At 35.4% G+C, this 16,885-nt stretch overlaps 1 protein-coding gene across 6 annotated transcripts in view; it reads left to right on the top strand.

Annotated features, from left to right (window-relative positions):
* Positions 1 to 16,885, top strand: part of RALYL (RALY RNA binding protein-like) — a 727,213-nt gene that overhangs the window by 584,187 nt on the left and 126,141 nt on the right. For all 6 annotated transcript variants that reach the window (XM_011937114.1, XM_011937116.1, XM_011937117.1 and 3 more), the window contains one exon: positions 4,859 to 4,934. In XM_011937114.1, coding sequence (XP_011792504.1) covers positions 4,859 to 4,934 — 76 coding nt within the window. The remainder of the gene's footprint in view (positions 1 to 4,858; positions 4,935 to 16,885) is intronic.

The following is a 16,885-nucleotide window of genomic DNA, read 5'->3' as shown; positions in this document are numbered from 1 at the left end:
AAAAAAAAAAAAAAAAAACTATTTTCTCTGACATGAATACTTATCAACACATAATTTACAATTTTCATTCTTATTAAATTCTTTATTAGTTATAAATTACATACAGAATAAAATAAGTTATGAGGAATAATCCTATAATTTAAAGCCATGCTCTTACCGCCCAATTTAGAAATAGAAATAATACCTTGCTATTAACTTGAATGTCTTCTGAGTGTCATTTCCAAGTCCCACACTTTTTCTACCCCTTTAGAGGTAACCTTCATGCTGAATTCCCTATTTATCTCTGCCTTCTTTTTTTAGAAAATTTTTTATTTCCATAGGTTTTGGGGAACTGGTGGTATTTGGTTACATAAGTTCTTTAGCGGTGATTTGTGAGAATTTGATGCACCCATGACCCGAGCAGTATACACTAAACTCAGTTTGTAGTCTTGTACCCTTCACCCCCTCCCACCTTTTCCTCCAAGTCCCCAAAGTCCATTATATCATTCTTATGCCTTCGCATCCCCGTAGCTTAGCTCCCACTTATGAGTGAGAACATACGATGTTTGGTTTTCTATTCCTGAGTTGCTTTACTTAGAATTACAGCCTCCAGTTCCATCCAGATTGCTGCAAATGGCAGTAATTTGTCCCTTTTTATGCCTGAGTAGTATTTCACATATATACTATATTCTGAGTATATAGTGTGTATATATATATGTGTGTGTGTGTGTGTGTATATATACACACACACACACACACATATCACAATTTCTTTATCCACTTGTTGACTGATGGGCCTTTAGGCTCGTTCCATATTTTTGCAATTGCGAATCATGCTGCTATAAATATGCATGTGCAACTATCTTTTTCAAATAATGACTTCTTTTCCTCTGGGTAGATACCCAGTAGTGGGGTTGCTGGATCAAATGGTAGTTCAATTTTTAAGTTCCTTAAGGAATCTTCTGTTGTAGTTGTACTAGTTTACATTCCCCCAGCAGTGTAGAAGTGTTCCCTTTTTACGACATTCATGCCAACATCTATTATTTTTTAATTTTTTTATTATGGCCATTCTTGTGGGGGTAAGGTAGTATCGCACTGTGGTTTTGATTTGCATTTCCCTGATTATTAGTGATGTTGAGCATTTTTTCAAATGTTTGTTGGCCATTTGTATATCTTCTTTTGAGAATTGTTTATTCATATGCTTAGCCCACTTTTTTTATGTGATTATTTAGTTTTTTCTTGCTAATTTGTTTGAGTTCTTTGTAGATTCTGGATTTTAGTCCTTTGTCAGATGTATAAATTGTGAAGATTTTCTCCCACTCTGTGGGTTGTCTGTTTACTCTGCTGACTGTTTTGTTTGCTATGTAGAAGCTTTTTTCTAGTTTTATCCCATGTATTTTTATTTTTATACAATATATCATTCAATTTTGCAATTTAATTTACATAAAAGAATTCATACTGTATTTTTCCAGGCATTATTTTTGTTCAGTGTTAGGTTTCTGAGGTTATCAATGTATCAATATTTCCTATGGCTCTAATTCATTTTCTCTCTCTCTCTCTCTCTCTCTGTCATTTCTCTACTGTTGTGTAGTATTCCTTTTGGTAAATATGCTACCATTTGTTTATTCTATTAAAAATACAATGGATATTTGTGTTCTTTTCCAGGAATCTTTTCAATTCCAATGTACTATAATGAACACACTTGTATATATCATATGGTACACATGTGTAAAAGATTTTTTAAGTGTGTACTTCCTGAATCACAGCGTTTGAACATTTTAAGTTTATTAGAAACTGCTGAATTATTTTTCAAAATAGTTTTTACCAGTGTACATTTATATCTACATTCTACACACATTCTAGTTGCTCAGAAATGCCAGCATTTGATGTTACCAGGTTTTGTAAACTGTAAATTCAATGGGTTTTATTTGTATCTCATGGTGTTTTAATTTGCATTTCCCACAACTAGGAGGTTAAGCATTTTTTCATGTGTTTATTCACCATTCATGTTTTCTCTCGTGTAAAGTGCCTTTACTAGGTTTTTGATTAATTTTCTATTTGGTGTTTTGACTCTCTTTCCTATGATATGCATGAGTTTCTTACATATTCTAGAAACAAATCCTTTGTCAAGTTTATGGCCCTTTTCACTATCTTTATGTGGCTTTTGATGACCAAAAATTCTTAATTTTAATGAAGCAGAATTTATCAATTTTATATATTAAGGCTAGTGATTTTTTATGTCTGGTTTAAGATTATCCTCACATACTCTTAGCTCAAACATATATTCTATTTTATTGCTTTCTAAACATTTTATATTCTTTTCCTTTCATATTGAGGCAACAGTAATTGATTTTTTTGGTATGGTGTAGGTAGATATTCAATTTCATATTTGGTCATGTGGATCATTCCAGCATTATTGATTTAAGAATCAGTTTTTCCCTCACTGATCTGCTATGTCGGCCCCATGTGTTTATATGTCAATTGTATGCATGTATAGTTTTGTCATATATACGTGTATGTATTTCATGTTTATTGGTCTCTTTCCTATCTTTGTACCAATGCTACAGCCTTAATTACCACAGATTTAAAATAAATATTGATAAGGCAATTTTATCAACTTCATAGCTTTTTTCCAAGTGTGTCATGGCTATGTTTGGCCTTTGTTCTATTCTATAAATTCAGAATCAGCTTCTCAAGCTTCAGGCATATACATAAAAAATACTGGGGATTTTATTGGAATTACATGGAATCCATAATTATCTTGAAGAGAACTGGCATATTTATTGTATTGAGTCTACTAATTTTTCTGTTTATGTAAGGTTACTGTAAAATTTTTCAATACAGTTTTATATTTCCATTAAGGTATTTCTTAATGTGTTGTGATAGATTTACCCCTTAGTACTTTGTCTTTTATAGTATATAAATAATATACTTTAGACTATATTTTAAACATATGATTGTATAGAGATATACAATTGAATTTTGTATACTGGCTTTGCATTCAATAAATGTATTAAACTCTCTTATTAATTGTAATAATCTGCGGACGCCTTACAATTTTTTTATATGAACCTACGTGTCATCAGCAATTAGTGACAGTTTTATTTTTTCTCTCTCATTTCTAAAATTGCTTTCCTGTCTTACTGCACTGACTAGGACATCTAGTATAATATTATATAGAGTTTAATATAGCGGGCGTCCTTTTAAATTATCTGATCTTAAAGCAAATGTGCCCAAAGTCTCACTATTAGGTATAATGGTTAATACAAATTTTTGTAGATCTTCTTTATTAAGAAAGGAAATATTCTTCTCTTCCTAGTTGCTAAGGATTTTGTCACATATTTGTCACCTATGTTGAATCAGATGATTATATTTCTCATATTCTTTAACGTGGGCATAGTGACCTGTCCCTGCTGAACCACAAGGAGCTGAAAACTAAAACTTGTATTCTGGCTGCAGCAAATATCTTTAAGGAACAAACCAGGTGCAATGTTCTTTTTCCGTTTGATTTCCTGTTTCCACTCAGGTGTGAGATGTTCTTCAAATCCCTTACTTTCTTGCTAGTTTTATGTTGCATTCTTTAAAAGGATACATTTATATTTTATCCATAATTTTTGGTTGTTTTCAGTGGTGGATAGCTCATTGTATTTAGTCCACTGTGCAAGAAATAGAAGTTTTCCCTTTCCTTTTTGTCAAAATAATATCCCTCATTTCTTGAAGCACATCTCCTTTAGATTTCCCTTTCTATCATCATTTGGAAATTTTAACTTTATTCAATCTAGTTATTTATATTACTTTCCAAACCTTCTCCTCCCAACTTTCCAATTTCTCAACAGTTTTACATATTTCCTTAAGATTGAGGTTGGTCAAGTGTATGCATAGACTGTTTTGTCACATACTTAAACCTCTTTTTGTCTATCTCAGAGACAATAATATTTTCAGTTTATGAAAGCAAAGTATGCGCTCTCTTCTCCTTTTGACCACCTTGGAATTCAATAACTACATATTCCAGTTGCTGAGCGCATTTTGTTTTTCCTTTGGTAAACCTGGTATGATTGATGATCAAATCCTTCTAGCTTCCTTTTCTATATAAATGGAAAATATATCATGGGAAATTTAATAAGTCCTCCTATGGACAGAACTCTATTTCATACAAATGTTTATGCATACTGAAAAATTCTTAGCAAAAAATGAAAATCAGGAGAACATTTCATTCTCTTTTTGTTTCATGAAGCATTTCTGGCCAATCACACTGGCTCACGCCTGTAATCCCAACTCTTTGGGAGACTAAGGCAGGAGAATTGTCTGAGGCCAGAAGTTTGAGACAGCCTGGGCCTCCTAGCCAGACCTCATCTCTACAGAAAATTTTAAAAATTAGCCAAGCATAGTGGCACATGCCTGTAGTCCTAGCTACTTCAGAGGCAGAGAAAGGACGATTGTTTGAGACCAGGAGTTCAAGGTTACAGCGGGCAACAATTGCACCACTGCACTCCAGGCTGGGTGACAGAGCAAGACCCTGTCTTTTAGGGAAAAAAGAAAAGCATTATTGCTTCTCCTCACTTTGCTCAACGTTTTGATTGTTTATAGTACTCATCGTTTTCTAATATGCTATATAGTTTTTATTATGTTTGTTTCTCACTATCTTCCCCCAGTAAAATGTAAGTTCCACAAGGGCAGAGATATAATCTGTTTTGTGCATGACATATCCTAAACAGTGCCTGACATAGAGTAAATGCTCAATAAATATATGTTTAATGAATCAGTGGTGTATAATATTTGCATAAACAAATAGTAGAAAGAAAAATAAAAATTCATGATTTACTTTTCTCAACTTGTTTCATATTTTCTTAATCAATGCTGTTTTATTTTATGCTTTCAGATATCAACATGGCAGGAGAGCCCAAACCATACAGACCAAAACCTGGAAACAAGAGACCCCTTTCTGCACTTTACAGGTAAGTAGATAAGCACTGTTTTACTCTATATATTAGTGAAATTTTCTTGCAGCTTTATAAGGCAATATAACTTGTAAGGCATCCACTATTTTAAATAATAATCTTTATGGGAATAAAGTTCAACAAATGTTTGTTGGTCAACATATAAATACATCTTGCTGCATTGGCAAGGATCTCAGATGCCTAACCTTCTCATATCTGCTTATACAACCCTTCTACAAGATACTTATCTAATAAAAATCACTAATAACTCTCCCTGACAAGTGGGTGGAAAGGTCAATGTTGGTTGACTTTTTTTCTTCTTCTTCTTTGAGATGGAGTCTCTCTCTGTTGCCCAGGCTGGAGTGCCATGGCACAATCTCACCTCATTGCAACTTCTGCCTCAAAGGTTCAAGTGACTCTCTTGCCTCAGCTTCCCGGGAAGCTGGGATTGCAGGCGCCCACCATCACAGCCAGCTATCAGTATTATTATTTTTTTAGTAGAGACAGGGTTTCACCATGTTGGCCAGGTTGATTTCGAACTTCTGACCTCAGGTGATCTGCCTGCCTCAGCCTCCCAAAGTGCTGGGATTACAGGCGTGAGCCACCACGCCCAGCCCTTGGTTGACTATTAACTGCATACCATATTCTATAGCTATTTTACATATGTTGTTTAATTTTCACAAGGCTCTTGCAGCATAGATATTCCTGTTCTTATAATGCAGCTCAGGAACCTGAAATGCAGTTTCTTAGTGATTTTTCTCAAGGTCACACAGCTGGTTAACAATGTCACCAATACTCAAACTCATGCCCTCTGTACCTTAAATTCTTTCCACTCAATCAATCAGCCTTGTTTATTACAAAGTACATGTTTCTCTCATGCCCATTTTTCCCAGACAACAAATATAGTCCTTCTCTTCTGCAGAGAGATAGATCCAATTCCTTTAACCTTTCCTGAAGTGCTTGGGTCTGAGTCACTTAACACTCTGGTCTTTCCCCTCTGCATGCCCCTATTTGTCGGTGTCTATATCTATACTGAGAATCCAGGTGGAGAGAGTAGACTAGACTTAGCACCTTTGTTGTTCTGTACATAGTTCTATTATGTTAAGTAGACTTGAGTTGATTTGGGGAAGAGTACAAGAGTAAACTTATATAACTTTCAGTTCTTTAAAAACAGCCACTTCTGAAAAGAAATTATGTTCTGCTGTTAAACCATATGTCCCACTTCATGTACTTTTGCCATTAGTTTTTGTACTGTAAGTGCTGACTTTGTGTCTATCGCAGTTAAATTCTCTTTTGTTAGATATAGCCAATTGTTCCAGGCTATTGAGATCTCCTATCATCCAATTTATTTGGTTTTCTCCTAGATACATATCATCAGTCCATCAGCATCCACATCTGAAAAGTTAACATAGAAGTGTTGAGCAAGGCTTCCTTTTTCTGATATCATTTGGATAAAGGAGAATTAAGTTATATGTGTTAAAATTGATTATTTTCTGATTTAGTGTAGTAAGAAGAGTGCTCAAAAATAGCCTGGAGCACTTTGCTTGTTTTTGTCCTCTGAAAACTAGCATATCTTCTTTTCAGCCATTTATAGCCTCATTTTCTGAACTCTAAGATGAGGGTCAGAACTAGATCCCTTCTAAGGTCCTAGTCATCCCTAGTACCCCAGGGCTCTCCACTGTATGCTATTCAGAGATTTTTAAAGCTATACCGAAAAATACATCAAAATTTCTCTTATTTTGGTTGATTTAGTTTTAATAAAACATTTTCTTAAAAATGGAAAGCAATAGAATATAACAAATGTTGATAATGGATCATGGGGTAATATTAACATTAAAGAGCAGAGATGATGTTATCAACAAGAAGCAAATGACACATTCTGTACCTTGTCTGAGGTAAAGGAGATGATTTATAAAACTAAGAAATGCAAACTATATTATCAGATTCATTTGTAAATATATACATTAGAGCTGCAGCTAATGCAGAACATTTGAAAAGTCATATTTTCAATTACTGTTAAAACAAGCTGCCAATGGCTTTTTTTCTCATCAAAGAGTTACTACTGTCTGTGCAATGGTGTTAATTTTCATATTTTCTCTTTTCTTGGATTGTTTTGATTTTCTTATGAGAATGGAAACTCATGACAAGAATAAATGTCATTTTAACTATTATTTCTCTATTACTGTTATGTTCAATTGTGTTCAGAAGAATTAGAAGCAGAATTTCATTTAAACATGCTATACTGTATACAAGCCACATTAGTGAGAAAGTGCTTATTTATCCTCCTTTTATCTGTTTATACAAATTAAGGCTGTGGTACACTGAAATTGCAAAACAGTAACAAAGGGAATGTAAGAATGTGAATGTATAGCTGAGGACGCCCTTTTATACACATTTTCTCATTCTCACGTAAGCTTAAAAAAATTACCTTAATTTTATGTGTTTTCATAGTCATTATTCATCTGTTCATCAGATAACTCTACAAAATTGGTAGTATATACTATGCTGTATAAATGAGAAACCTGAGTTTCCAAAATGATAAAGGTTTGTTCAAGACGAGATCACAGGATTAGGAAATGAGCTCTGGTTTTCAGCCTTCATGTGTAGTGTTCTTACTACTAGATTATAGCTCCCTATATTTAGTCACTTGCTACCATCTAAACAACACAGATAGGGAAAGTAGAGATTTTCTGAGCCTCAAACCAATCGTCAATACTATTACTGTCCATGAATACCATGCCAGCAAGTGGCAGAGGAAATACTATACAATAAACACTACATAAGAAAAACAGAGACACCACCTATTTGTGTGATCATAGGGCACTGGTTTTAAGCTTCAAGTAAGTTCTTTTTGTAACATAATAGTTGTATAATTTTCCTGAGAGGATAAAGTTGCATAAATGAGGTAAAAGTAAAAGCACTTCGTTCAATGTAGAGAATATGGTGGCGGCTTGAAAAAGGGATGGTTTCTGCTTTTCTGTTCTTTGCATCTCTGTTTTTTTTTTTTTTTTTTTTTTTGGTGGTGGTGGTGTTGTTTGCTCATTTTTGAGATAAAGTCTCGATCAGTCTCCCAGGCTGGAGTGCAGGGTCGTGATCTCGGCCCACTGCAAGCTCCGCCTTCTGGGTTCACACCATTCTCCTGCCTCAGCCTCCAGAGTAGCTGGGACTACAGGCGCCCACCACACCTGTCTAATCGTTTGTATTTTTAGTAGAGACAGCATTTGACCGTGTTAGCCAGGACAGTCTCGATCTCCTGACCTCGTGATCCTCCCACCTCAGCCTCCCAAAGCACTGGAATTACAGGCGTGAGCCACAACACCTGGCTTCTGAGTCTGTTTTCTTATCTGTAAAATGCAAGAGGGGGAATTGTTTCATTTGTTCATTCATTCATTAATTTATACAAGATATATTTATTGTGTATTTACTATGGTCTAGGGACTGTAATAGTGCTTTTCTTAGGAAACTAGCATAGAAAATGGCAAGAGCAGGGTGAAGAGAGAATAATGAAAGGAAGTTATTTGTATGAAGGTAGTCTCTGATTTACCTTCCTGCTCTAAACTGCTATGTCTCTATAACTATCTATTTGAACCACTAAGTGAACTGCCACCAGACTCCACTTTATCTCCATCGCCAATCACAAAGTGGTGTTCACATGAAATATCCACTGAGGCATAACTTTGATTTGTTTCTTCTTTTAATAGGATTTTCAACTCAACCAAGCAACCTACAATAAGGCCTTATTATGTGCTAAGTAAACATGGTATACATAGAAAATATAACAGAGTGAGACTTCAAAAAGCTTACAGTCTTATGCATAAGTTAGATGCACAGATGAATAAAGACAACTGAGAAGTATGCATACACTTCTATACGAGAATAAATGAGGAAGTTACCGATTCTGCCTAGGGGTAAGGGAGTAAAAACATCTGGAAAGTTAAAGGAAGAAGACAACACTTGAGTTGGCTTTTGAAGGGAAAAAGAGAGGGAAGGGCATCTCATAGTAGGAGCTAGGATAGCCTACTTGGTGGGGAATGGAAAACTGGGACATTATGGTGCCCAGGCTGTGAATATATCCATATATCAGGTTAAGGAGAGCTGACTTTTATTCTGTAGGCAACAAGGAACCACTTAAACATGGTGACTGATTGGAAATGGGGTGTGAGGAGAGTGAGAGTCACACATATGTCCAAGGTTTTCTAGTTCAGGCTATTGAGGGAATGACCACATGAGCAGAATAGAAGAAATAGGAAACACATGATAAGCAGTGGCAGGCTCAGGTGTAAGGTCGAGGGAAGGGAGCAAAAAGGAATTATTTCAGTCTTGGACATGAATTCATAAAGACAGACAATTCATTAAAATAGCACTTGCAATAAAAATATCTCCCATTAGAGTCTATTTGTAAATGAAACATAATTAATCATTTGTGAACATTTCATAAATATTGGACCTGGTCCTAATGGTGAATAGCTAATCCATTCTCTAGGGAAAACATTGTAACTTTTAATAAATTGCTGCTTCAAATATGTTATGTACATTACACAGTATCTGTGGCACTCTAAAATAATAATTCTCCCCCAGGACGTGAGTTTTCCAGCATGCCAACTTTCAATTAATGCTCAATAATTGCTAAATGAGAATAATTGTATGATGGTTTTGCTTCTATTTGTAAAGTAGACAGACCTTTCCTCCTTGATGGAAAGCTAACAAAAAATATCAGAGAACAAAGACACTATTTATCAGAGCTGAACAAGAATGGATTTTTATTCACCCAGAGGTGACTCCCTCCTACTTTCAGGCAACTCAGCTCAGTAAGACATGTAGTATATATAGTTTCATCCTGTTGATTCTGTAAAAATCAATCATCTGGTACCATTGCCAAATATCACTTTTGGCTATCATGCAAATGCCTCTTGTAGCAACTTTCCCATCCCACCCAGATGACCATGAGAATCAAGACTCTCACAAGTTATTTCAAGAGTCTTTAAGATTGTCACAAGATAACCTACAGTTACCACCACCATTTTAAGATCATCACAATTGGTGGGGTCACCATGAATGTGGGTTATATTACAGTAACTCCAATGATAATAAAATAACTTTCAGAGCACAGACCAAGTAAGGTGACTGCAGCATAGTATCTCTGGTGATTCATTCACCACTGGACCTATGTGAGTTTTGTTTTCATCCTTCATGGTGACTCTAAAACATCATGGGAAAGGGGACCCTGAAATCACCTAAAATGTCCCCTAGAACCTTGAAAGTAGAAATGAAAGTAATGGAAGCTAATTTCAGCTAATGCTAAATAGCAAAAATCAATATGAAGGAAAAATATCCTGGTCATTTTCACTTCATTGACTTGTACTGTTTGCTAAGAAATGTTTACCAATTAGCTATTGATCATTTTATTCATTTTTTGTCTCCTTTTATAACATCAAGGATAATACACATTCCCTTTCAGAAGTTTAATATTTCCATTATTATTATCTCCCTTTGCACTGGCAAACGTTTCCTTCCATTTCACCTACCCAGCCAGATGGGTCCACTCAAACTACAGTGTGAGGAGGAGAGGGAAATGTTTTCTCTTCCTCCCCATATTAATACATCTTGTCCTTCTGAAACTGACACCAACCCAAACACTGACCTGCCTCCCTAGTTTACTTTGAATGTATGTTATTGCTTAGGTCTACATAGCAATTGCAGTCTTTTTCTGCTCAGGAACCTATCTTTCCTATGCAACCAAATTATTGATGTATGGTTATCAAGATCCACAAGAGAAAATACCAAAAAGAGTGTATATTTCTAAAACTCAAACCTGAATATCCATACATCTGGGTAATTGAGGGAGAGTTCTCTAATTCAGAAATCTCCACAAATGAATGTTGAAATGCTTTTGTACTAGAAAACGTGTCAAACATTCACTTTATTGATGGTTTAAAATTGTGCAAATGCTTGTTTAGTTTGTTTGGTGGAAAAAGTGTTAGACCTACCTCCTAAAATAACCTGAGCGTTATCAGTGTTTGAATTTCATCTTTTGTTCCTTAGCTTTTTGGGCTGCATAAAGGAAGATATAAAATTTCCTAAAAGGTAATGTATTTAAGGAACCTGCAACTATTAGAGATACTCTACAAATTTTAGTTATCTTCATCATTATGATTATTCAAAGAAAACTTCTATAATAAAGTATTTTAGGAGGTTTTTTTAAAATTATACTTTAAGTTCTAGGGTACTTGTGCACAACATGCAGGTTTGTAAAAGTCAGGAAACAACAGGTGCTGGAGAGGATGTGGAGAAATAGGAACACTTTTACACTGTTGGTGGGACTGTAATCTAGTTCAACCATTGTGGAAAACAATGTGGCAATTCCTCAAGGATCTAGAACTAGAAATACCATTTGTTTGTTTTTTAAGACAAGGTCTCACTTCATCACCCAGGCTGGAGAGAAGTGGGCGTGATCTCAGCTCACTGCAACCTCTGCCTCCTGGGTTCAAGTGATCCTCCCACCTCAGTCTCCTGAGTAGCTGGGACTACAGGTGTGTGCCACCATGCCTGTCTAATTCTTTTTTTGTATTTTTGGTAGAGACAGGATTTTGCCATGTTTGGCAAACCCAGGCTGGTCTCAAACTCCCGAGCATAAGCAATCTGCCTGTCTCAGCCTCCCAAAGTGCTGGGATTACAGGTGTGAGCCACTGCGTCCAGCTTGTAAAGATTATTTTTATATGATGATAATGTTTAGCTATGATGATGTTGCTAAATCTCACACAGTCAACTAAACAGGTTAATGATTCCTATAACTTCTTTAAAAATAAAAATGTTTAAAAGATTATTTTACTTATAGTATGTTCCTCACATTTTAACACTAAGCAAATATAACTTATAGACCTTTTATTTAAAATGTTCAAAAAAGTGCTGACACAATACTCATTAAAATAGTTCTGCTGCAGGCAATTCTCTCTGCTAGGCTAAAGAATGTCCTATTTGCAGTTTTCTGTTATGTTTTTAATGCATGAATATCCATTAATATCTTCTGCCATATAGGAAGAGTAGGGTAGGGGTTGAGGGAGAACTTAATGCAGAGAATCCATCTCTATGACCTTTGCGGTTTCTGTTGCTAGGCTTTAGGTTATTTGAAAGACTACATTTCTATTTGTTTGGTTTGAAATAGTTTATGATAAAAATCCAAGGAAGTAAAACCATGCAACCAATTTTAAAAAAAGAAAAGTAGCAAGAGTCAATAATTTGGTGGGAACTGAGGGAGGAGGGCAGATAGGATCAAGCAAATCAAGCAAAAGTTTAATTATACTAATAAAACTTATGCAGTCACAAAGTATTACATGAGCACAACAAACTTAGCCATGATATTCCTGGTAGTCAAGGTGAAAACAGGAGCAAAATAATCTATGTAACCATGTAGTAAAAGAGAATACTTGAATATGTGTGAGAAGAAACTATGTTTTCCTAACTCTGTTTTCTGATGTAAACTTATTATATAGTACTTCATAGGAAGTCATCTAAACAGCATAGCAAGTACCACCCTGAGTAGCATTTACACTACATGCATACACACACACACATACACACACACAGGTTTTAAAACTGATGCCATTTTTCTTATGAGCTCAATAAAAGCCAAGGATAAACTGTAGTAGAACAAATCACACAAGATTCCTTTCCTTTCTGCTTCTCCCACGGCAGTTTACTATACTATGACAAATTTATCATCCTATACAATTCTAGGAGTAGTGTTCCATATAGCTAGATCTACAGACCAGGCCTTCAAATTGCCACATAGCTGCATACTTGGAGGAGATAGAAAGCAAGAGTGGGCTGACCCCTTGGTTGGCTTATCCACTCAGCTTCTAAGACTAGAAGAAAAAGACCATGCTTGGATGTCTAGAACCTTTTACACAGTGACCACTTGACCTGCTACTTAAGACTCCTCTTTCTTTGAGGTGGGGAGAAGTGGAAAAGGAATAGTAAACCAAGCATGGGATAGAAAGGGATGAAATTTCACATCATTTTTACAGTTGGCAGGTGCCAATGAAGACAGGCAAATGATTCTTTCTAACTGTTGATTTTACTATACCTTGGAAGCTGTAGCTTGTCATGAAATTGTTGCTTTCTTTTATATATAAATGCATGGTTCTGTGCTGAAGCTAAAATCTCTTCATCAGCAGGACTCACGTTATGGCCTTTTATGCTATATTCTCCTGGCATCTCACTGTGGGGTATTGAGGTTAGAGCACCAACAACAGCGCTAGTCCCTACTAATCCAGCTTAGCAGGAACGTGTGCATTTCATATTGCTGGGTCATTGAGCAAGGGCTCCCTGCCTGGGATGAAGATGCTTTGTAGGTTTTATCTTGCAAAGGGCAATGCTCTTGCTTGCTTATAAGTTGAAGTATCTTCACTGTCAGTGTTGATTTCATTTGTTTTCATCATTTTGTTAGTATTGTTAATTGTCTTTGTATCCAGTGACCTGTTTCTTGTTTTAGAACAGTCCTTGGTAGGGAATGTAGGGTCTTGAGCATCCAACCTATGATAAATTCGTAAGTCCGTTGTTTGTTTTACTTTTTAATTGTTATCTTATTCCCTTTTTGCTCACCATATCACCTTCTTCTTCTCAATCTATCCCTTTATTCAAGATTCCAGGATATGATTGTCCTTCCATATTACTGTATGGAGGGTAGCATGAAAGAAATTGAAATGTGTCTAAAGATTTATCTCTAAATGAATCAAATTAAAGACTAAAATCTTTAATGTTACAGCGTTACTCTCTCATCATACTGTTGGGGAAATGTAATTAAAACAAATATTTTCCCAACTCAGAAATCCTCTCCACAAAGCTAATGGAGAAAGAAAAGGCTTGTATTATTGAATAAACATTAAACCAAAATGTGGTGCACATCACAGGCAACCTAAGAGACTGAAGACAGAAAGAAATCTTACCTTTTTATGTAGCTAAACACATGCAACCTATTACATACATATTTTCAATATCATCAATAACTAGTCCTCAAGTAAGAGGATTGACAGCACCATTTGTCATAGATCCTTCATTCTAACTTTTCCTGGTAATTGGGGTGACCATTTATTTATGTTAGTTAATTGACTTTATGCAAAAGAAAAACAAAGTTTTCATATTCTTATGAAAGGAGGTAGTTCTGCAATTTGGAATAAGCCTCCTGTCCCCCCTGTGCCTCCCCCAGTCCTTGAGGTAGACATTCCTGGGCCATAAAGCTGACAAAATGCCAATCTAGTCTTCAAGTGGATTTATATGTATTTCAAAAAGAAGATGGAATAATTGCAATTAACAGTTTTCTAAAGTAAATCCCCAAATCAAAATAAGGGAAGGAAATCTCTTTATTTTCAATAGGGAGAATTAAGCCACCTGTTTTTAATTTGTGTTTGTCATTGGAAGCACAAGGAAGAAAAATCAAGGTTCAGAAAAAGTGAGCAACCAGCCAGGAAGTCTAAAACCTAGGACTGGGGTTCAGATTTCCTGCCTCTAACTCTAAAATCATTCTGTATTTTGCTTCTAATTTTAGGTTTTTAGGATTTTGTCTCATTTTTTTTAAACAATAGTACAATTGAGAGTGCCATTTAAGGACTGACTAGTGAAGACTGATGGAAAGTTCCTCTTTTTTCACCCATTCCCTAGCAGTTAGAACCCTGTGCTCCACCTCCTGGTTGCTCCTCTAAAGCCCCTGCAGCCACATCAGGGCTTCTTCTATAACACAGTCTTCACGCAGGCAGAAATGCTTTTAGCAACAGACTGACCGTGTATCTTCTAACAATGAAATAAATGGTAATAAACAATTTGACAAATGTGTAGAAGAATGTTTGAGCCCACATAAAATGAGGAGAGGAGAGAAGAAGAAATGAATATTAACAGTGTAGATGGACATGATTAATGAGAAACCAAACAGCCCTTTTTCCACAGTCATCTAGTCTTACTCTTACAATGTGAATGATTTTTTTAAGACACATAAAATCATTTTACAAAATTGGTGAATTCTATTATCTTTATAAAAATGTATTTTCCCGAGTCCATTAAAGTTTGAAAATACTTATTATAAATTATAGCTAGAAGATTCTAGGTTATAGAAATATTTGAATGTCAGTTATAAGCAAGTTCTGCACAGTAGAAAAGTGGTATATAGGTTTTTTTTAGTGTTGGTTGGTTTTAATTATATTAATTAGAAAATAATCTACAATTTCCTTATAAAACATAAATATTTGGTGTCTTTGTGAGAGTAATTCTTATGATGGAATTGTAAGTACTAGAAGTGGAGCTAGATAGGCCTCCTTTTTCCATGTTTAGACAGAAGGCAAAAGGGAACACCGCATAGTCTCACTAGATTAGCAGTTGGCTGTGCATGACGAATTCTTCACATAAAAATTCATTATTTTAGAAATTAAGTAACTGTTAAACTTTCTAAATTTTTTTCTAGTGGAATTATAACATGATTGATAATTTATTTTTATTGGTATTTCTGAATATCACAATACTCAGGGATCTTCTTCCAACTCTGAGAGTTGACATCTATTTTGCTTATGTTTATTGTATGAAAGAATCAAAGGACAAGGGGCTTGTTTGAATTAAGCATATTACATTGCAGCTGAAACTGAGATGCCACATAGTTTATGTGGGGTTTAGGGGTGCTTTTTGTTTTTTACAATTTTAACTTTTGTTTTAGATGTAAGGGGTACACGAGCAGGTCCGTTACCTGGGTATATGGCATGATGATGAGAGTTTGTATTTGACATTATTTATTTGACATTATCTCCTCTTCCCACTCAGTCCTGAAGATTTCAGTGTTCATTAGAAGCACATTAGAAGCACTGGATTGGAAGTCAGGAAACCTGCAACTAAGCTGTGTATCTGCTACTCCCTGCCCAAACTAATTAAGTGATTACAAAAAAAATTTCAACCTCTTTTAAGCCCCATTTTCTCACAGTAAAATGCAGGAGCTGAACTAAAACATCTCTTACTTTATTTCCATTTCTAACATTCTGGGATTCTGCTGTTTACTTACCAATCCAGAGACTAAAGTCAGATATATATGCTTTATTGTTAAGTTTATACCTTTTTCCTTCAAACTTGATGCAGTGTGTTACAGTATTCATGTCTTTTGACTAATTCCTTCCTTTAATTTTAAATATTTTTGAAACATTTTTAAAAGTTATTCCAAGATGTTCTTTGCAGTTTTAGTAGTGAGTAATTTATTTATAATAGTGAGTAATCTGATCCAACCAAAATATTAAGCAGTACTGGGTATGATGCGCCTATTAGATGAAATGTTCACAAAGTGTTGTGATAATGACATGAAAAAAATTAGCATTTGATTAGAGAAAAACACTATTTTAAGTTCTGGGGTACATGTGCAGGACGTGCAGGTTTGTTACATAGGTAAATGTGTACCATGGTAGTTTGCTGCACCTATCAACCCATCGCCTAGGTATTAAGCCCAGCATGCATTACCTATTTATTCTGATGCTCTCCCTCTCCCCACCCCACAGCCCACAGGCCCGAGTATGTTTTGTTCCCCACTTGTGTCCATGTGTTCCCATTGTTCAGCTCCCACTTATAAGTGAGAACATGTGCTGTTTGGTTTTCTGTTCCTGTTTTAGTTTGCTGAGGATAATGACTTCCAACTCCATCCATGTCCCTGCAAAGGATATGATCTCATTTTTTACAGCAGCATAGTATTCCATGGTATACATATACCACATTTCCTTTAGTCTATCATTAATGGGCTTTTGGTTTGATTCCATGTATTTGCTGCTGTGAATGGTGCTGCAGTGAACATATGCATGCATGTATCCTTATAATAGAATGACTTCTATTCCTTTGGTTACTTATCTGAGTAATGGGATTGCTGGGTCAAAAGGTATTTCTGGTTCCAGGTCTTTGAGGAATCGCCACACTGTCTTCCACGATGTTTGAACTAATTTATATTCCCACCAACA

Source organism: Colobus angolensis, unplaced genomic scaffold (assembly GCF_000951035.1).
Source record: "Colobus angolensis palliatus isolate OR3802 unplaced genomic scaffold, Cang.pa_1.0 Scaffold16, whole genome shotgun sequence".
Classification (NCBI taxonomy): Eukaryota; Metazoa; Chordata; class Mammalia; order Primates; family Cercopithecidae; genus Colobus; species Colobus angolensis.
The sequence above is the reverse complement of the archived record's forward strand: the minus strand, read 5'-3'. Positions and strand labels throughout refer to the sequence as shown.